Genomic DNA, 19105 nt, shown 5'->3' on the forward strand with positions numbered 1-19105 from the left:
TTTAAATCCTTACAGAATTTGGGAGTTTCTTTCCGTCACTTAGACTAAAAGCAGACTCTGGTCCTTAAATGTCTTGCACTAATCCCTTTCGGCAGGACCGGGAGAAGGTGAGAAGGTGAGAGTGCTCGGGCCGTTTTCCTCTCGGTGTCCTTGAACGCCTCTTGGTGAGTCCTGGGTATTTAACATTCTACCCTGGACAGCGGCAGGTTGTTGCGCAAGCGCAGCCCATTCAGTCTGCATGAATGCGGAGTGAGGAGAGGACAGGAGCACTGGGAGTACTGGGACTGGGAGGATCGGACCGGACCCGGGTAGGCGGACATGGATGGACAGAACAGCGGCAGCATCTGCTCCCGGCCGCACGGCACCGGGACGCACGGCAGGAAGAAGAAGAAGAAGATCCCCGACAGAGTGACTCTGAAGAAGGAGATCGGGCTGCTGAGCGCCTGCACCATCATCATAGGTGAGGCTGAAAAACAAGGAGATTCCTTCTTCTTTTGATTTAGTGCTGCAGAACTTTACATAAAACTCGTTCTTTATCAGAGCTGTGCTGAAACGGACCAGCTCCTCTGTGGCTGATTAATAAGCTGAAAGCTGCACAGGAAACTCACAGCTTGTGGGGGGTAGAAAAATGAGGGAGTCCATATTTGTTGTGGGTTCACATCAAACTGAGTTGTAGTGCTTACGTGGCTGAAATACATGAAGTCCAGGAGCAGGCTGTGGTGAAGCAGAAGATCATTGTCTGCTGGAGCAGAAGGAGAAGCTGGGAGCTTTAAAGAGGAGCATCATCCAGGGTGGATGGAGGGGGGAGGCCTGCAGGAGCTCAAGTCTGACTTAAAACTACTGTCAGCTTCAAACGGGCTCTTATTGTTCCTCCGTTTGATGCTGGGCATGTTTGCAGTGAGCCAATCAAAATCCAAACTGCTTGTGGTGCGCAAAAAAGAGTTTATCTAAGCTAAATGAGTACTTTTTAAAAAAAATATATGAACTGTGTTTTTCTGCTTGGCACACAGACACAAGGAGGAACTTTTATATTGTACTGAGCCTCATACTGTAGGTTTCCTTCAGCACTGGGAGACAGAATCCTTCAGGGACTGAGCCTGGTGCTGAAGTGCCAAAAAGTGCAGTTCCTCTAATGTCCACTTGAGGCAGATACTCTCATGTTAAACTGTCCAGCTTTACACGCAGAGAAATAAACTTGTTTACAGCCTGAAGTTTCTGTACAAAAGTTTTATCCACAGAATGTTGGACACAGCCAAGAAGTGGATGCTGCGCACTATGGTGGCCTCAAGATCATTGACGGTGAGCTGTGATGATGAGAGAGCTTAGTCTGAAAGCAAAGGTGCCGATCTGCATTCTTACCTACGTCTACACTCACAAACTCTGAGTGGGGACTGTGAGAATGACATCACAGATACGAGCAATGGAAATGAGCCTCCTCTCCAGGGTTTCTGGGCTCTCCTTTAGGGACGAAGAGCGAGGAACTGCCCACGCTGAAAGAAACCAGTTGCGGTGGTTCCAGGGGCGTAATTTCCAGGGGGTTAGGAGGGTTATGGCCCCCTCAATAATCAGACCTGGAGGCCTCCTGGTGAGGTGCTTCTGAAATGAGTTCCAGAGCAGACCCAGGACTCTCTGGAGAGTCTCTTGGCTGCAAACATATTTATTTCTGCACTGTAAAAATAAAAAAAAATTGTAATATAAAAGTATTTTACTGTGTGCTTTTAATGATATTTTAGAATATCATTAAATTTACATAAAAAGATTGTGATTTTACATGTCAAATGTAAAATAACATAAAATCACTGTAAATGTGCTGTAAAATGTGAAGTTTTTACACGAGAGTCTGTGGGGACTGACTCACTGCTGGAGCCAGGTTCAAAAGGACCGCCGTGGTGGCTTTAGATAGCACAGAGGAGCAAAACAGTGAAGTGAATCAATGCAGGGAGGAGGCTGTGGTTGATGTATATGTCGGCAGAACTTTGGACTTTAACACAGGATTTTGTTGTTTTTTTCCGTTTTCAAACCAACAGACTGACTGATTTTGTTTTTGTGCATAAACCCAACCATACATACCTGTGCCATATTTTACACTCCCATTAACGTCATTTAGGATGTATAGGGATAAATGACCTTTCTCTTGTGAGGGACAGAAAGTAGGCCCACGGCTTAGCAGCATGGAGTAGCAGGTTTTCCCTAGTAGGTAACGAGTAGGTATCTTACAAGAGTTACTCTAAGTTATCATGATGGGTTATTTTAACCTTGTGGTCTACTAGCAGGCACAAAATGCCTTCTAACAGTATAGCTTAAGTAAAAATAAAATAGCTCAATAAGGTAAAAACTCCACAAAAGAAGGAGCAGAATTTAATAGAAATGAAATAAATCTTTAAGAAGTCACCAAGAAAAAACTGTAATAAGGATCTTTATGATGCAGGGAAAGATTTTCCTCATCTGTCCTTGTGGCAGCAGAAACAGATGTTAGAGGAAGTATTCAGAAGTATGTCTAGCTGTTCACCACAGTCGTGTGGATGGTCTCTGCATCAGCTGATGGAGGAATCTAAGCAGTGATGGGGGGAAATTCCCTCATCAAACAATATGGATGCATTAGCCGGAAGTTTAACATCCGAGCAGCAGTAACGTTCAAATCGATTTTTATTTTATATTTTTATATACAACGCCAAATCACAACAACAGTCTCCTCAATGTTCCTTCATGGTCACGTGTCCGGGTTCATGCTGTTATTCCTGGTACCCACACTGTGTCTGTGAGGTGTGAGTGCAGCCATGTCTCCATGAAACACATCAAACTACACTCATCAGTTCACCGAGCTCATCCATGTTATTATCCAAGAAGCTCACATGGTTTCACCTCAGGGTAAAAACACAACGAGTAACTAAAATGTGTTTTATAGGCTTAAACAAGCTGCTGTGATAGGCTGACACTCTGCACACAACGAAACATTTCTGTGGTTTAAAGCAGCTGTCTTTCATTTCTTTTTCACCACAAGTGATCAGTTCAGTTTTCCGGTGTGTAATGAGGATTCCAGCTGTTGCGGCCGACCTACAGTGGTTTTATTATCGAGTAAATGGAGTGCTCCAAAGTGTTGCCAAGGCATTGAACCCCAGGCTGCTAACCTGCTGCCTCCGTGGATGTTGGTGCAGGTCTTGGCTAACTGGACCTCATCCACACTTGGCTTTACGTTTTTTCCCTCCAGAACAAGAGGAAGGTTTTGTGTGCAGAATGCTGAAACACCTTTCCATTCACAGAGAGACGGAGGGAACAAACTGGCTGCTCTGCACGCTGCAGGAAGCTCTGCATCTGAAGTCATGTTTCTGTAGATTAAAACAAACTCAAATCTTTTTTCTTGACCTTTTAATTCCTTCAACGCTGACATGTTTCAGAGAGGAAGCTGCAGGAATGAGCTGCTGCAGAAGGTGAGTCGGTCACTTCCCACCTCTGCAGACTGGAGTGGATAATTTATGTCTGGTTATGTAATGGCTGTGTGTGCCACTTGGCTGCCTTCTGCCACGCTACTGGTAGTGCTGTAGACTGAATGTGTCGGATCTACTGGTACTCCACGCTGCATACTGAGGCTCTGGGCAGGAGGAATTGTTCCCATCCTGAGTTATGGCCTTTATGTCCTTCTCTAACTCACTCTGTTATGGAGCTCTTTGTGTCTTTATGTCCTCTATATAAACTCAGAGGGGACCAGTTTGGACTTTGGAGCAGTAGAAATGTTCAGGATGTTCTCTGACAAAGAAGTCACATGTGAAAAGCACGTGCAAGAAGGATGGTGCTATGTGACCAATAAGAGAACAATCAGGACCCTGTGGGGTCTCTACCTCCAGCTTCATTCTTTGCATTGTTTTCTGGGTCTCATTTACTCTTTTTTAGTATTTGACAGATTTCTGGACTGATAGCAAGCAAAAGCCAAATTCTCCTGAATGTATCTCATAAAGCTTGAGGCTCTTCATCCTTCCTTAGAGTTGATGCTTTGGGCGTCCCCTGCAAAATCAATCAGTGCCTTTTACCTGACTTGCAGACAGGCACACTAACCCCTGATCCTCATGTCTGTGTCACCAGAATACATGAATACAAATGAATGTACAATGTGTCCCCCGCCCAAAACAACAACAACAACAACAAAACAAAAACACAGATGAAGAGAGAGGAGTCGAGGCGTTTGACAATATGAGACATTATCCATCCATCTTCTGGTTATCAAATTCAGGTGTCCCAGGGCAAGGTGGGAGGGCTCACACACCGGACAGGTCACCCATCTATCACAGGCCTAACAAAACCAGGAAATAAAACCATAAAAGACACACAAGGAAAAAACTAACAAAGTAAACCAGGAAGTAACCAGGAGACTAACATGAAACATGACATAGACAGGACAAGAAAAAAGGCATGAGAAGTAAGAAAACTCAAGGAATGATTAAAAAACTAATGGAAACCATGGCAACCATAACAGCTCACCAACAAAGCACCCCAAAGTGACACATACCTCATATGACCTGGGTTATTCAACATACAAGATATTAAAGAGCTCGACTCTTGTTAAATGTGTCTGATAGGGAACATCATCGGCTCCGGGATCTTCATCTCTCCTAAGGGTGTCCTGGAGCACTCGGGCTCAGTGGGAGTGGCTTTAGTGGTCTGGGTGCTGGGAGGCTGCATCGCTGCGTTGGGCTCCCTCTGCTATGCTGAACTGGGCGTCACCATTCCCAAATCTGGAGGCGACTACTCCTACGTCACAGAGATATTTGGAGGTCTGACGGGGTGAGTGATCCTTTGTGTGTCCAGTACTCTTCACTGAATTAGGATTAGGATGATGAAAATCTAAATGTCAGGGGCCTGAGACTAACCTGAGACTGCTATAAGTGCTTTTAAGTTCAAATGTGGAAATAACATAAAAGAGAAAAGGAGCAAACTCTTTGCCACAGTACTGTACAATAAATAAATATGACTTTTTATCAGGGTTAATGCCAGTAAATAACTTTCTTGACCAATGTAGGTCAGTCTACATGGACAGGTAAAGGGTGTAGCTTCATACTACACATGGAGACAGATATGGAAGACATGAATTAGCACAGCTAACCAGCAGGTTCTTACCATCAACCGAACATTTACATGTTCTGCCGTCATACAGGCAGGTTGTGTACCAAAAACTTTCTGAGTTGTTGTTCGTGTAAATTTTTCTAGTTACGACACTTCGTTGGAAGGACGCAGACTCATTAACTCGAATGTGTGTAGCAGAAGCGTCTCGTTGTGGTGGATGAAGGTGATGCCATCAGGACGCTGGTGCTGCTGCTCGCTTCACACCTCAAATCAAACTGGAGGATGCCCTAAAGTGGTTCATGATACAGAAAGATATTTCACTGCAATAGAAACCCGTTTCAGTCCTTCTGTCAAAGACATGACGAACAAAAGGAAACCGTTTGGGCCACAGAGCCCGCTTATTCTGGACTGTCTTACGAGTGCCATGAAGACTCCAGAAGTCTAGAGGTTCTTTAGCTGCACTCACACTGGACGTGGTCTTTTTTATATTCACCAGTGAAATCCACGGCGAGGGCTTTGCTTCGTGTTTTGGTGTCCTCCTCAGTGATGGAGAGTTTCTGAATCTGTGTTTGTCACTGAAGCTCCTTCTCTCTTCCAGATTCCTCCTGTTGTGGAGCGCCGTCCTCATCATGTATCCGACCACGCTGGCCGTCATCGCACTTACTTTCTCCAGCTACGTACTGCAGCCGGTCTTCCCAAACTGCGTTCCACCGTACATGGCGACACGGATGCTGTCTGCCACCTGTCTCCGTGAGTGATAACTTTATCAAACACACTTTGATCAGTGTGAGGCCAGTTCATCAAGTCAGAAGAATTGCTTCATTATTTTGTCTTCTGTGGAAAACTTATAAGGTCGATCCTTCAGGCCCACAGGAGATGCAGTACGAATCGGGATGTATATAACAGGCAACACCTCGGACGCTGTAGTGATGAAACACATTTCCAACCAAATTCGTTGTCCCAGAAACTTTTTCTAAAAGGTGCCTTTAGACTGTTTGATTCAAATGGCAGATTTTCGTGGCGTATCAGAATATACATACACCTCCATTAATATTTGTTGTACCTCAACCAAGATCCTTTTGGTATCCATCAACAGGCTTCTGGTATAATTCTGGTGACCGCTCTTCTTGGAAAAGTCAGTAGAGTTCATGTATATTGTTTGGTTTCCTGTCACAGACTCAACTGTTAAGCTTATACCACAAATTTTCAGCAGCGTTGAGGTCGAGGCTTTGGGAGGCCCATTCCATAAGCTTAATGCTAACTTGGTTTATCCAAATGCAGTGTTTGGGATCATTGTCCTATTGGAACCCAAGACTGTGTCCAAGTTTCACCCGTCTAGCTGTTGGTTGGAGAAGCTGAAGATTGTGGAGGTAGTCCTCCTTCTTTATTCCATCCACTTTGTCTAATGCGTCACAGCTGCAGTGTTTTCAGGGTTGAAAGCCTCACCTTTGCTCCTCCAATCAGCTCCACCTTTGTCTCGTCTGGCCATCAAACTTTTCTCCAGACGCCGTTTGGCTCGTCCACGTGGGCAGCTGCAAATTTCAGTTGAGCTCGTTGATTTTGGAGCAGGAGCTTCTTTCTTGGTCCATGGAGATGTGAGACTGGCTTCACTGTGGAAGTGACACTGGTGTTCCAGCAGATTCCAGTCCAATGGCAGCCTATGTTCCTGAACATAACATAATAATGGCCCGGGTTGTTCCTGAACATCCTAACCAGTTTCCTGTCATCTGAGGGGGACAGTCTGGGTCTCTCCCAGACCTCAGGGGTGACAGATCTGAGTAACTTGTACTTGTGTGATCTTGGATCCTTGCTCAGAAACGGCTCAGAGAGACTTTCCCAACTTGTGTAAATCTGCAGTTCTGCTTTTCAGATCTTCACTGAGATGGCTGGACTTTCCCGTTGTTCCCAGTATTGGTCAATCCAGTGAATGCTGTCAAACAAATCCTTTTTATGCTGCAGAGAGAATCTGTCAGTTGTAATTAACCATGATCACTAATGAGAAGCTAACAGGCCTCGGCCAAGTTTAAAGACATTATAGAACCTCCAACATCATTTATCACAAGCTTTCAGCATGTGTACGTAAACATCAAAATGAATTCAGACTTGAGCACCCAGATCCTGTTTTTTAAAACAGTCCATCCTGGAAGAAGAACCGTTCAAAGAAATCATTAAAGGCCCAAAATGACTGTGAGGTTCAAGCCTGTGACGAGTGGATGGAAACCTCTGACCTCAGCTGTGTCCCATGATACTGCTGCTCAGCATTCATCTTTAGAAACAGTTGTGCTGATCAGAAACATACTGGTTGCTCTTTTTAACAGAGCTTGAATGTGTTTCCAGATTTGGGGGATTTTGTCTGGAGTGGTCAACGGGAAGAATGAATAAGGCAGAAATTCTGTGTAAAAAAAGCCTTTAATAAAAAAAAAAAATCACATGTTCGGTGTGATGCAGCGTGGAGAATAACTCATGGAGCTGCAGATTGCGGCTTGCGAGTCTGCCGTGCTGCTCGTTGTGTGCTCATCTTCCCTCTGTGCTCCAGAGAGCAGTGATGCAGCATTACTTGAATGTCGGAGGAGAGTAAAGTGTGTTAAAATGCTTCTAATAACAAATGCATTGGAATCCTGGAGGAGGAAGAAGAGCAGGACCAGGAGATGAGATGAGCTAAAATCATTTAAACCCTCCGAATCAAAGATTATCCATGTTTTGTCTGTCAGTGTGTCCATTATTCAGCGTCATGTGTGTGTCAGTTTACAGTTTCTGTGGAGCGGTTTGGTGCTCAGGGTGTGAATGAACTGAAGAAGCAGCAGCAGAGGGATGTTTGTTTCACATTCTGCTTGAAAGCAAACAGTTTGCACAAAGCTGAGTGTTTATAGCTGCTCTGAAAGGCTACACTCCAAAGCAGAGTCAAAAGTCTGCCTTCATAGAGAGCGACAAAGTGCAGTGAATGGTAGAAATGAGCATAATGGCACACACTTTTGAACAAACCCTCGTTGAAGGCTTTCATGCTGTTAAACTCAGTTGTTCACACATGAAGTGAGCTCTGTGTAAAGAATGAGAAGAAAGACGGCGAGAAAAGTGACCCGGCTGCTTCCTCTGCTCTTCGGCTCTGCAGATTTTCTGCCCTCTCACGGCTGTCCAGCATTTCTGTTACACAGTTCAAATCATGGCAGTTTCATGTATATATAAACTGTGTATAAAAGTGCACTTAAAGTCACACGTGATTGGTTTTGGGAGGTCCAGTCATGAAACCTCAGTGTTGAAATTTTGGTCACCGTGTGTGTTTTATGGAGGTAGAAGTGACAACAGCACAGACACTCCAGTTAGCTGAGCGAAGTCTGTGTATAGAGAGCAAAACTGTGTTTGTATCAGGCTGCAAACATTTGTTTTTCTGCTGTAGTTTGAACTTTGGACATCAGAGGAACTGCAGCTCTTTTAACACTTGCCAGTTTTTATATACATTTGTACTCCAGCACATAAAAACAGGAATCTATCTCAATCCATCTTTGGAGGTGGATTCATGCCATAGATCGTATTTGTTTGAGTGCAGCTGTAAACTGTCAGTACAGGGTCATTTCCATGTTACCTGGAACTTTACAAAGACTGTCTGAATGTCTCAAACAGTTACTGCTTGTCAGCACTGAATTAAGCTGTTAGAGGAGATAAGCTAACTCTTTGGTCCCATTCCTTTCACTGTGAAGTTGTCCGTGAGGGAACTGTCTCCTCCTGGGTTTGGACTGATGACCTTGGCTTGTTAGGTAAATGTGTAAGCTACTACACTATGGAGTGACTGGAAAGGCTGGCTATAAAAACTCTGTAAGTTCACTAATCCAGTGGGGTAAAATAAAAACTCTTAGATCTGAGAAAAAATCTTAAAAACAGGGTGTGACTTGAAAAATTCAGCTGTTTTTATCAAAAATTGATTCAAAGATAGCGAGTGTCATTAGACGTTTAAGGACAGTCAGTGAGGACGACAGAAGAGCCCGAGCAGAGGTCACGACCCCTCGGGCTGCCTAATTGGTTGATGTCTTGTAACCGGCTGCAAATGCCTGATCAATGAGTAAATAACGTCTGAGCTGGAATCTGAAGTGAGACAGCTGGACTCCTGACGCCCTCCTTCACACTCGTTCTTGGAACGGGATCCTGAAACGTGAGCTCGATCCGGCCTCCTCGGAGGGTGGCCGAGGGGCACCCAGACGGTTTTGTTCGCCCTTCGCAACGGAAGTGGTTTGTTTTGTGTGGCTGACAGCCTGCCTTTGTGCCGGAGAGCGAGGCCACCATGAGAGCGAGCAGGGGAAAGCCGCTGACAGTGATAGACGAGGTGAAACAATCACGCCCTCTCTCACTCGGCCTTTTCCCACATTCCTGCCTCCCAGGGTAACCGGCTGCTGCCGCCCACTGCCGGTGAGAGCACCCGCACTGGGACCGCGGGATGGAGACCAGATACTGCTGCTGATCTTATTAAAGGAGCACTCCACCGGCTTTACGTGTTGATCTCAGTCCAGACCAGCAACCTTTGGTCAGTCTCCAGTGATGTCCAGCTCAGTCCCAGTCAGACGGGGACTGGTGATCCAAACCTGTGTTGTCCTCTTACCCAGACAGGTCTTACTCCAGGAGGCCTTTCCTCCTTGCCTTGAGGAAAGGCCATCGCTAGCAGCTTAGAGGTTCCACTCCAGATGTTTCTGTCTGGATTGACTTCCATAGCCTTTTGCTTGACTCTCAAAGAAATCAGAGTTGTCCTTCCCCCAGATCAGGGCTGTCAAACATAAGCCCCGAGGGCCCACCATAGGGCTTTGGGAAATGTGAAGGAGGTCTTAAATTTTCAACTTTTCAACTTTTTTCCTTCATTATTCTTTAGCTCTCAGCCCAGACGTGGCTCCACAGAGCGGTGACCTCCAGCATGCAGCTGTTAGCAGGAGCACCTGAGCCCAGAAGGATTGAGCTTGGAGACACGTTACTGCTTATTGGTGGTTCATTTAAAAGTCTCATTAATGTGTGGAGGTTATTTTGCTGTGCAGAAAGAAAATAACAAATCCTAAGCATTCATTTCCTGAGGAGAGCTTTCTGCAGTAATAAAACGCCCCCCCACCCCACCCCCCCCTCAGAATCAGCTGATAGTTTTTGATCTTTAATGGTGCCAAGTTTGACCTTTAAACTGTAGAGATCTTCTGAGCACTTTCTGTCTTCCCGAGTGTGTCGTTAACGAGGTTCTGTGCTCGGCTCAGTGCTGCTGACCTGGGTGAACTGCTCCAGCGTCCGCATGGCCACCAGGATCCAGGACGTCTTCACGGTGGGGAAGCTGATGGCGTTGGGCCTCATCATTGTAGTTGGTCTGGTCCAGATCTTCAATGGTAAATCTGCCAGCCCTCAACAGATCTGACGCTTTTCCACTTCCTGAAGTAAAGCTAAAAGCTCTGATGTCTCATGTAACCACCAGGAAACTACGAGGCGCTGACGCCTCAGGTGGCCTTCTCTCTGGAGAGGACGCCGTCGGTTGGGCAGATCGCGCTCGCCTTCCTGCAGGCGTCCTTCGCCTTCAGCGGCTGGAACTTCCTCAACTATGTGACAGAGGAGGTGGTCGAACCCAGACGGTGAATATTCACACTTCTCATCACCGTGGTTTTGCTTTCACAAATTATTGGGAACGTTCTGAAGATATGTAAGTGCCCAAACACGAGAACTTCATCCAAATTAAACTTTAAAGAAAACGTCAGACATCAAGGAAAATCAAGGAGACTGGAAAGTGAGAAACTAGCCTGCTTACAGTAACCAGATCACCACCAACTCATCAAAAGGTCCTACTTAGCAAATGAGATTGTTAATGTGCTGCAAAATTTTTTTTTGTTCTGCAGATTAATCGACAACTGCTGAGACCAAAATATAATCTGAAAACTAATCTTGCACTTTTGTAATCCTCCGTCAATCATCGTTTGACTCAAACAAACCAAATGATGTCTAACACTTCCTTTAATGTTTGTTTTTGGCTGCTACAACTTTCTTTTTTCAGCAGAGTGATGCTCCATGATCCTCATTATTTCTCCGTTTTTATTCACCACGACCGTGTTAAATAAGACGTGGTAACACTTTATAAAAACCAGCTGTGAGGCTTACAGGTTCACGCTTTTCTTTATTTCTTTATTTATTGCTTTCTGTTTGCTAAGACACACAAGAACAACAGAAAAATGACATCTAGTAGGAAAGAATGAGGCTTAAGGTCATTGCTGATGAGACCTCACAGGGTTAATAAATGGAAAATTTCTAGTTAATTAACTTTTATGTTCAGTAATAGGTAAATGGATCGGAAACCATACAGCTGGTGTACATTGATGAGTCAGAGGGACTTCTGTTTCCTTTTGTCTGCCCCTCGGTTCTTCACTGTTGGAGTTACTCAAAAACGTAATGTATTACACACAGGACCGATGCTGAAGGCCTGTGAGGCCGCAGCAGTTTTCATGTAAAATAATCATTTAACTTTTTATTATTTTATGATTTTGCCACTGCTTGGAACAGTACTACAGTTTAGTTAACTGTCAGGTTGCCATTTATCACTGATGGTTATTATAAAGTGTTACCAAATATGTGAGTAAAATATAAATATATGCAACTTCCTTTAAAGTGGATCCTTTCTGCTCATTTCCACGTTTTCATTCTTGGACTCTGCTAGAGGAGCTTTGCATGAGTGACAGTTCAAAATAATCCTCCTCTATCTCATGCTGGGCTGTGTTGCAGACCCTCAGCTCATCCTCTGTCTGAAACGAGACGTTTAGCTCCTCCCCTTTTAAATCAACTTTCTTCTGATCGGTTGATGGAAAATTGGAAGAGAAGTGGGTGGGGCTCTTTGCCTGAGATGATCAAATTAGGGACATCCCCTCTCCGTGACATCATACAGAGCTAGGAGTAAAAAAAAACTGTGAAGCCTGAGATTCTGTCTCACAGGGACTTCCTGTGCAGACATTGATCTAAAACTTTAATTTCATGCTCTACAGTAAAAGTTTCACAGGTTAGAGTTAAAATATATTAGTGCTTTTTCTTAAATCTGTAAACTTTGTAAAGTATTGTATTATTTAATTAGTTAAGTCTGTTACTGTTAATGTCTTGGAGCAACCACATAATTTCCTTGGGGATAATTAAAGTATTCCGAACATGCACCACAGGGACGTGCCATATATGACAGGAAATAAGCAGAATATTTCCACTTTGATAGGAGTCTGCTGTCTGGTGGTCAGCTCACTCGTTTCAGTGAGCTGACCACCAGACCTTCCTGCTTGAAAAGTTCATCCCTCAACTTCACATGTGGTTGTAAATGTTTTGGTTTGGACTGTGTCGTTTGTGCATGGTGCGTGGCCTCGGTCAGGAATCTACCTCGTGCCATCTACATCTCCATCCCATTGGTGACCTTTGTGTACACGCTCACCAACATCGCCTACTTCTCCTCCATGTCGCCCGAGGAGCTGCTGTCATCCAATGCTGTGGCTGTAGTGAGTAACATGGAAATCGTGGTCTCGATGTCCAACTCTCTCTGCTGAAAATGACGTGTTCATGCAACCAAACTGCTTTTTAAATTGTGTTTCGAGGGGAAAGGTAGAAAGGGAGCAGTCATGTGTAACACAAAGACAGACAAAGCCTGCATTTGGAGACGTAGCCTGATGAACCAGGTAAAGTTTATTAAAGGGGTAGGCCCTCCCACAGCTAAATTTACACATTTTTCCTCTGACATGTTGTGCTGGTTATGCAGCTGAGTTATATCCCCCAGTGTTGGAGAGACCACCACAGTACTAAATACCCTATAAAACAGCGGTCCCCAACCTTTTTTGCGCCACGGACCGGTTTATGCCCGACAATATTTTCATGGACCGGCCTTTAAGGTGTTGCGGATAAATACAACAAAATAAACCGCTGCTATAAAATACATTAACATTTAGGAAGAAAGTTTGGTTGATTCTGACTAAATCAGACTCATGGGTACCTGTCCCTTTGTTCCAGTGTGCTTAAAAGTGAGGTAATCTATTTCAGCTTAGCTCAGCCAATCAGAGTCTGCGGGAACAGATTAAAAGAACACCGCTGTGGTCTGAGCGTGTTGGTCAATCTTTCTGTTGTTCTGCTCTCCAGACGTTTGGTGAGAAGCTGCTAGGAATGTTCTCCGTCATCATGCCGATCTCTGTGGCTCTGTCTACCTTTGGAGGAATCAACGGCTACCTGTTCACGTCTTCCAGGTGAGCCGGACTTCCTGTTTTTCTGTGGTTTTGAATAATGACCCAGCTCTGAAGCAGCTGCTAAGTTCGGGCTGGTTTTCCTATCAACAGGTTGTGCTTCTCGGGAGCTAGAGAAGGTCACCTCCCCAGCCTGCTGGCCATGATCCACTATAAGAAATGTACGCCCATCCCCGCCCTGCTCGTCTGCGTATGTACACATTGATATTACAGAAGTCTCCGTTTCTATGCTTTCTACACATAAACAGTATTTTAATTGTTTTAACTGCACAGTGCTGTTTTTAAGTATTTTTATAAAATTTCTCCCTAACTCTGTGAGCTTTAAGTCCCATTACCTCTAACCCTGAACCCAGCGCTATCAGCGTATCAGATTTGTAGCTTTTAAAAAATCAAACAAAATCAAAAAGTGTTTGCATATTTAAAAAAATAATCATTTTCTTTTCCTCCAGAACCTACAGCTACAGTTAAATAGATTTCCACAAACAGATGTGTCAGTCTGCAGGAGAGTGACCAATTTTGGTACCAAAGGCTTTTAAAACCTTTTTTTTTTAATTTAAACAAACTGCTTGTGTGGACTCCCTTCTTTAACCAGTTTGGGGGTTTGTCCGGGACAAAAGGAGCTGAATTGGGGAGGCACAGTGTTGTGAAAAAACTTGGCATGGTTTCTAAAACAAGTGTCCATAGATGGCAAGAGAACCTGTTACAATAGCTAAACAAAGGTAAACAAAAAGAAAACTATCAAATTTTTCTTATTATTTTTCTGATTTCTTGTTTTTCTTATAACTCTCAGAATAAAGCCACATCCTGGTTTAAGCGGACATACAGTAAATATAGACTTAAAATGTTAAAGTTGGTCACCAGATTGACTTTGCTGGGTGTTAATTTACCAAAGTGGCCCGTCCAACCAAAGTCTGCATGCGGGAAAAACTTTCAAAAACTCTTCTTCATTCATGTTCACGCAGTCACGTCTAACCTTGTGTTACAGTGCACAGCCACCATCGTCATACTCTGCATTGGAGAGACACACAATCTGATCAACTACGTCTCCTTCATCAACTACCTGTCATACGGTGTTACCATCGCAGGCCTGCTGTACTACCGCTGGAAGAAACCCAACTTGTACCGACCCATCAAGGTGAACCCAGCAGGCTTCTACCATCTGTTACCTGTTAACTGTTCATATCTGCAACTCGTCAGGTTTCACTGACTTCCCACCATGTACTTGCTGCCTTCTACAGGTGAACCTGCTGGTTCCTGTGTGCTACTTGATGTTCTGGGCAGTGCTGCTGGGATTCAGTCTTTACTCTGAGCCAGTGGTTTGCGGTGTTGGACTAGTCATCATGCTTACGGGTGTACCTGTCTACTTCCTGGGTGTGCATTGGAAAGAGAAACCAAAGTGTATCTATAACTTCATTGGTGAGTTTCTAAAGAAATTACTTTGTAGGGTTTAATTTGACTTGTTTTAATACAACTTGTGATTTTATCTTTCTGCAGAGAGGGCGACACATGTGGGCCAGAGGTTGTGTTTTGTGGTCTTTCCTCAGCTCGACCCCATCGAGCTCGCCAGTCCTCCAGAGTGGACTGACCGCTCATCAGGCAGGGGAAGCGTGTCTGTCAATTCTTAAAACTCTTATCTGGAAACAAAAAGATCTTCTGGGGGTTTTTTTTATCCTGTTTTTACTGATCATCAAACAAGTCCAGACACCTGTTCCAGTCATGGGAGCTCTGTCTGATTTTTGAACCTTTGAGACTCTGATTTTTGTTTTTCTAAAGTTGAGTGGGATGCCCGCTGTTCTGTGTGGGCTGCGTACAATTTTTTCTCTCCATCTACTTTTCTACTAAGTCTTCAAGTACACCATCCTAATGCCAACAGTTTCACGCCGTGAACGGACTTTTTATTTCCACTTTGGAACCATCTGTTCCTCCTTTGGTAACAAGACAGAACAGTGACTCTCTCTGAATGTTGCTGGTATTTTATTGTGCCTTCAGGTCTTTTCACACCAAGTCACACCAAGTTTTTCCTACAGTTGGAAAACTGCAAAAAAAACTTGCACATTGTTTGTTAAAGTCACTAAAAACAGCCAACTCCTTTCTCATTTTCAGATCCATCCATGCCACCAGTGTGTCACGGGGCTCTTTTAAGCTACACCAATAAAGAAGTGATACTGGAACAGCAGGCTAGACGCTTTAGATTTGGCTAGATTTAGAACCTAGGCTGAAGTCAAAGATAGCTGTTGTGATAAATTTAGTTTTTTTGTCTGTCTTCTTGGATATTTGCCCCATTCATTTTCATTTGCCTGAGCAAAATTTTTCTTCAGACCAATCTAGTATCTGCTGATTAGTTCCCATGCATTAAAAATGAAGATTTTACATGTTTAAATGGGGAAAATGATCCACATTTGGAGGCAGGAGGCGTTGGCAGTGGCATTAATCATTTCGCTGCTCACAGTTTGAGTCCTGGGAGAGATTTTTTTTCCTTGCTGCTCTAATAAAGTGGACTGATTCTGCTTTTCCTTATTTGTAGTCATACATCTGCTGTGCTGGACGTTCATATGAAATATGGGAAATTTGGGAATGGCACACACATGGCTCTGTATGATGTCAGCAAGCACAGATATTCCTAATGTGCAGCCAATCAGAAAAAAGTTACTGTCTTGTTTCAGACAGTGAACGAAATGTGGGGCTTCACCAAGGCCGAGCACAAAATAAAGGATTATTTTACTCTAGAAGAGTCCTTGAATGTAAATATGGAGCTGCAACATTAATTATAACACCTTCTCGTTGTCCCAAGGAGTCACCACAGCAGATGGAGCTGCATATTTCCATTTGGTGAAGCTGCAGCCCCCCCATTAATCCAGGTTTGGGATTGGTATAATCCTGTAGGTTTGTAGCTCCTCCTCCTGGTCTTGAACCAGGGAGCTTGTGTGTGTAAGACAAACATCAGCCCCCAAACTGTTACGTGTTAATCAGAATGAGTTACAGATTTTACTTTTTAAATAAATAGAAAAGTAACATTAGGAAAGGATGACATTACAGACTGTGTGCAAGACGTCAGAGTAGGTGTTTAGTGAAAATTTCAGACTTGGTGTGAAAAGCTCTTTATTTGGTGAAATGTGTATAAAATGTGGTGTATTAACTGATTCACTGTTAGAGATTTTAATATATTTGTGAGTGCCTTTTTGCTTTGTTTGTTGCATAGATTGTCTGAGAATTACTTTGGTGTCCTGTTGACTGTTTCTGTGTCACTATAAAAAGAAACCTGCTGTAAATAAACCAGCAAAGCACTGGCACATCCAAAAGACCGAGGGCAAACTCAAGCTTAAAAAATGTTGCTAACAAACTAGTTGTGCTCACGTTACCTGCTGCTCTCATGGATGGATTACATGATGCTGTGACCGTGAGTGCATTCAGACATAGGATTTGTGTAATCCACAGCAGTCTAACACGCTGTGGCACTTTATGTTGTGCATGTAAAGTGTTGCTAATGCAGGATGTTACTGAGACAGAATTGGCCCTTCTTGCAGTCACGTCTGCTGGTCAGGTTGGAGCTGTACTGTTAGCCAAGCTTCTCACCTTTGCTAACAGTACAAAACCGTCTTTCTTCAATTTCCTGCTCTGTGCAGTTTCTGATTATGCAACATGTTATTCTAAGAAACTGTGAACAAGACCCTCTTTCAGTTCTAAGGTTTTCTGGATTAGGACATAAAAAATCATCTGGTCTTTAGCAGGTTCTAAACATATTGCACTGTGTCAGCAGCATGAGGCAGCATGCAGAAACGGGCCCCATGCATTCAGCAGCTTCGAGAAGCTCCTTTAGCAGTAATAAGTTGCAGTGATGATTTCCTGTGTGACTTATCAGTCTCTCACATCACTGTGGAGGAGTTTTGGTTTCTTTGCCTCATTGAGGTTTGCAGCATTAAGCTCTTTGAGGACTGGACTTTGGACCATTGCAGCACCTCGATGCTTTTCTTCTTCAGCCGTTCTGCTGCTGTGCTTGGATCATCGTCCTGCTGATGACCCAGTTTGGTCCAAGCTTCAGCTGTGGGACACCTGGCCTCACACTGACTCTAGAATACTTTGGTATACAGAGGAGTTTGTGGTCTAATCAGATCATCATCCCTCCACCACCATGCTGACAGCTGCTATGGGGTGTTTAGTTTTGTAAATTATGGAGAGATATCTCCACTCAGGTCTCGTCTGTCCAAAGGACATTGTCTCGAGGTTTGTTCAATTTCAGCTTCATAAACCTGAGCCACGCTGCGATGCTGTCCCTGACTCTACTGAAGCCTGTAGAGTCAGAGATGGAGATCTTGATGGGGGGGTTTTCACCTCCAAACCAGCAAACTGCCACAATTTCAGCTTTTATAGAGGTGCTTACACTGGCTGAGGATCATCTACTCAGGTGCATCTGATTAACTCACCTTTTAATTCCTATGGAAGCAGTGAGGATGGACTTTTTCACACACTGCTTCTGTGTTTTGGCCTCATTTGTTCAGTAAATACTGACACAGTGTGATGTGTAATAATGTTCATCTGAAGCTGACCTAATTTTAAAACCTTCTAAGGACCAGCTGAGTTTTTATGATGTCTACCCTAAAATTAAAAGAGAGTGTACTTTCTTTTTATGACTGTGTGTTTTTCTGTGTTTGCTCTCAAGCAGCTGTGCTGTTGGACAATAACAGTAAGAGGAAGCCTTAACATTTCTATGTGCGCCCTTTTATTCATGTGTTTTTTGTTACACCATTTAGTATAATCCAGTACACTGTGCACTTAATGAGTCATAGTTATCCCAAATGATTTTTAATCCCTCAGGTTATGGCAATTTGCAGTGTAAAGCAGCAGGGATGAGAATTCACGCCTCCAAGTCTGAGGCCATGGTTGTTATCCAGACGCAGGGCTGGGCTCTGTGCTGATGAGAAACTGCAGTATCTTGTGTGCTGTTCTTGAGTAAGAGGAGAGCAAGAGACTGACGCAGCCTCTGCAGTGATGCAGACGCCGTATCGCTCCGTTATGATGAAGAGCCACAACAGATCAATACAAGTCACAGAGGGACTCGAAATTACAAAATTAAGATCATTTTTTTATTGAATGAGACTTGAAACTAATGATTAAATCAGGAAGTCATCAGGAGCATGTTTGTTGCGGTCACAGAGAGAGGATGCTGAGGGCGGTTTTACCATAAACCCAACTTCAGATTGGCTATATAATAATAATAATAATAATAATAATAATAATAATACATTTTATTTAAAAATAGCGCCTTTCAGAGCACCCAAGGACACTGTACAACAAATACACAATATACACAATAATAAGAGTAACAGATAAAAGTTAAAAGCATGCAGAGGTTTAAACATAAGCAATTTTAAACAGGTGAGTTTTGAGGGTGGACTTAAAAAGAGGGAATGAAGTATATCAGTAGAGGGGCCTAATTCTGTTCAGACAACAATAAAAAAAAATCTAAAATCCAGCTGTATTCACTTTGGAAATTATAGCTGGTGTCTCCGCTCGTATTGATACACACATTTTCATGTTGTAAATTTCTTGTAAAACATTCGGTGTTTACAGTGGGATCATCACACTGAATGTTAACTTGGATGTGTGTTACTGCACTTTGAGAAAATAACTATAAATAAATGCAGAATGAGGCAGACCTGGACTGATGGTGTCTGTCTTTCTGAGCTGTGCCGGCTGTGGATGCGTCAGCTGCTGGGGGTGGAGCCAAGAAATTATGGGGCAGGTGATTAAAAGCGATTCTGGGTGGGGAAAAAAAATCTGATTTTATAAGATTAAAACGCAAGAGAAAATTCCAGAATAGAGAGTAGAGGGGCAAATCAACAACAGCA

General features: G+C 43.6%; 1 protein-coding gene across 1 annotated transcript; it reads left to right on the plus strand.

Moving 5' to 3' along the window:
• The first annotated feature begins 216 nt into the window (after window positions 1–216).
• On the plus strand, window positions 217–18912 carry slc7a10b (solute carrier family 7 member 10b). The gene is made up of 11 exons (XM_084936602.1): window positions 217–460; window positions 4572–4776; window positions 5654–5805; window positions 10275–10400; window positions 10487–10640; window positions 12404–12527; window positions 13159–13262; window positions 13353–13449; window positions 14245–14394; window positions 14498–14675; window positions 14754–18912. The coding sequence occupies exons 1-11, from the start codon at window positions 319–321 to the stop codon at window positions 14882–14884; spliced, it is 1563 nt and encodes a 520-aa protein (XP_084792728.1). The 5' UTR covers window positions 217–318; the 3' UTR covers window positions 14885–18912.
• Window positions 18913–19105: the final 193 nt, after the last annotated feature.

The sequence above is a fragment of the Perissodus microlepis genome, chromosome 7 (genome assembly GCF_051167445.1).
Source record: "Perissodus microlepis isolate ML-2025 ecotype Zambia chromosome 7, ASM5116744v1, whole genome shotgun sequence".
In the NCBI taxonomy this organism is placed as follows: domain Eukaryota; kingdom Metazoa; phylum Chordata; class Actinopteri; order Cichliformes; family Cichlidae; genus Perissodus; species Perissodus microlepis.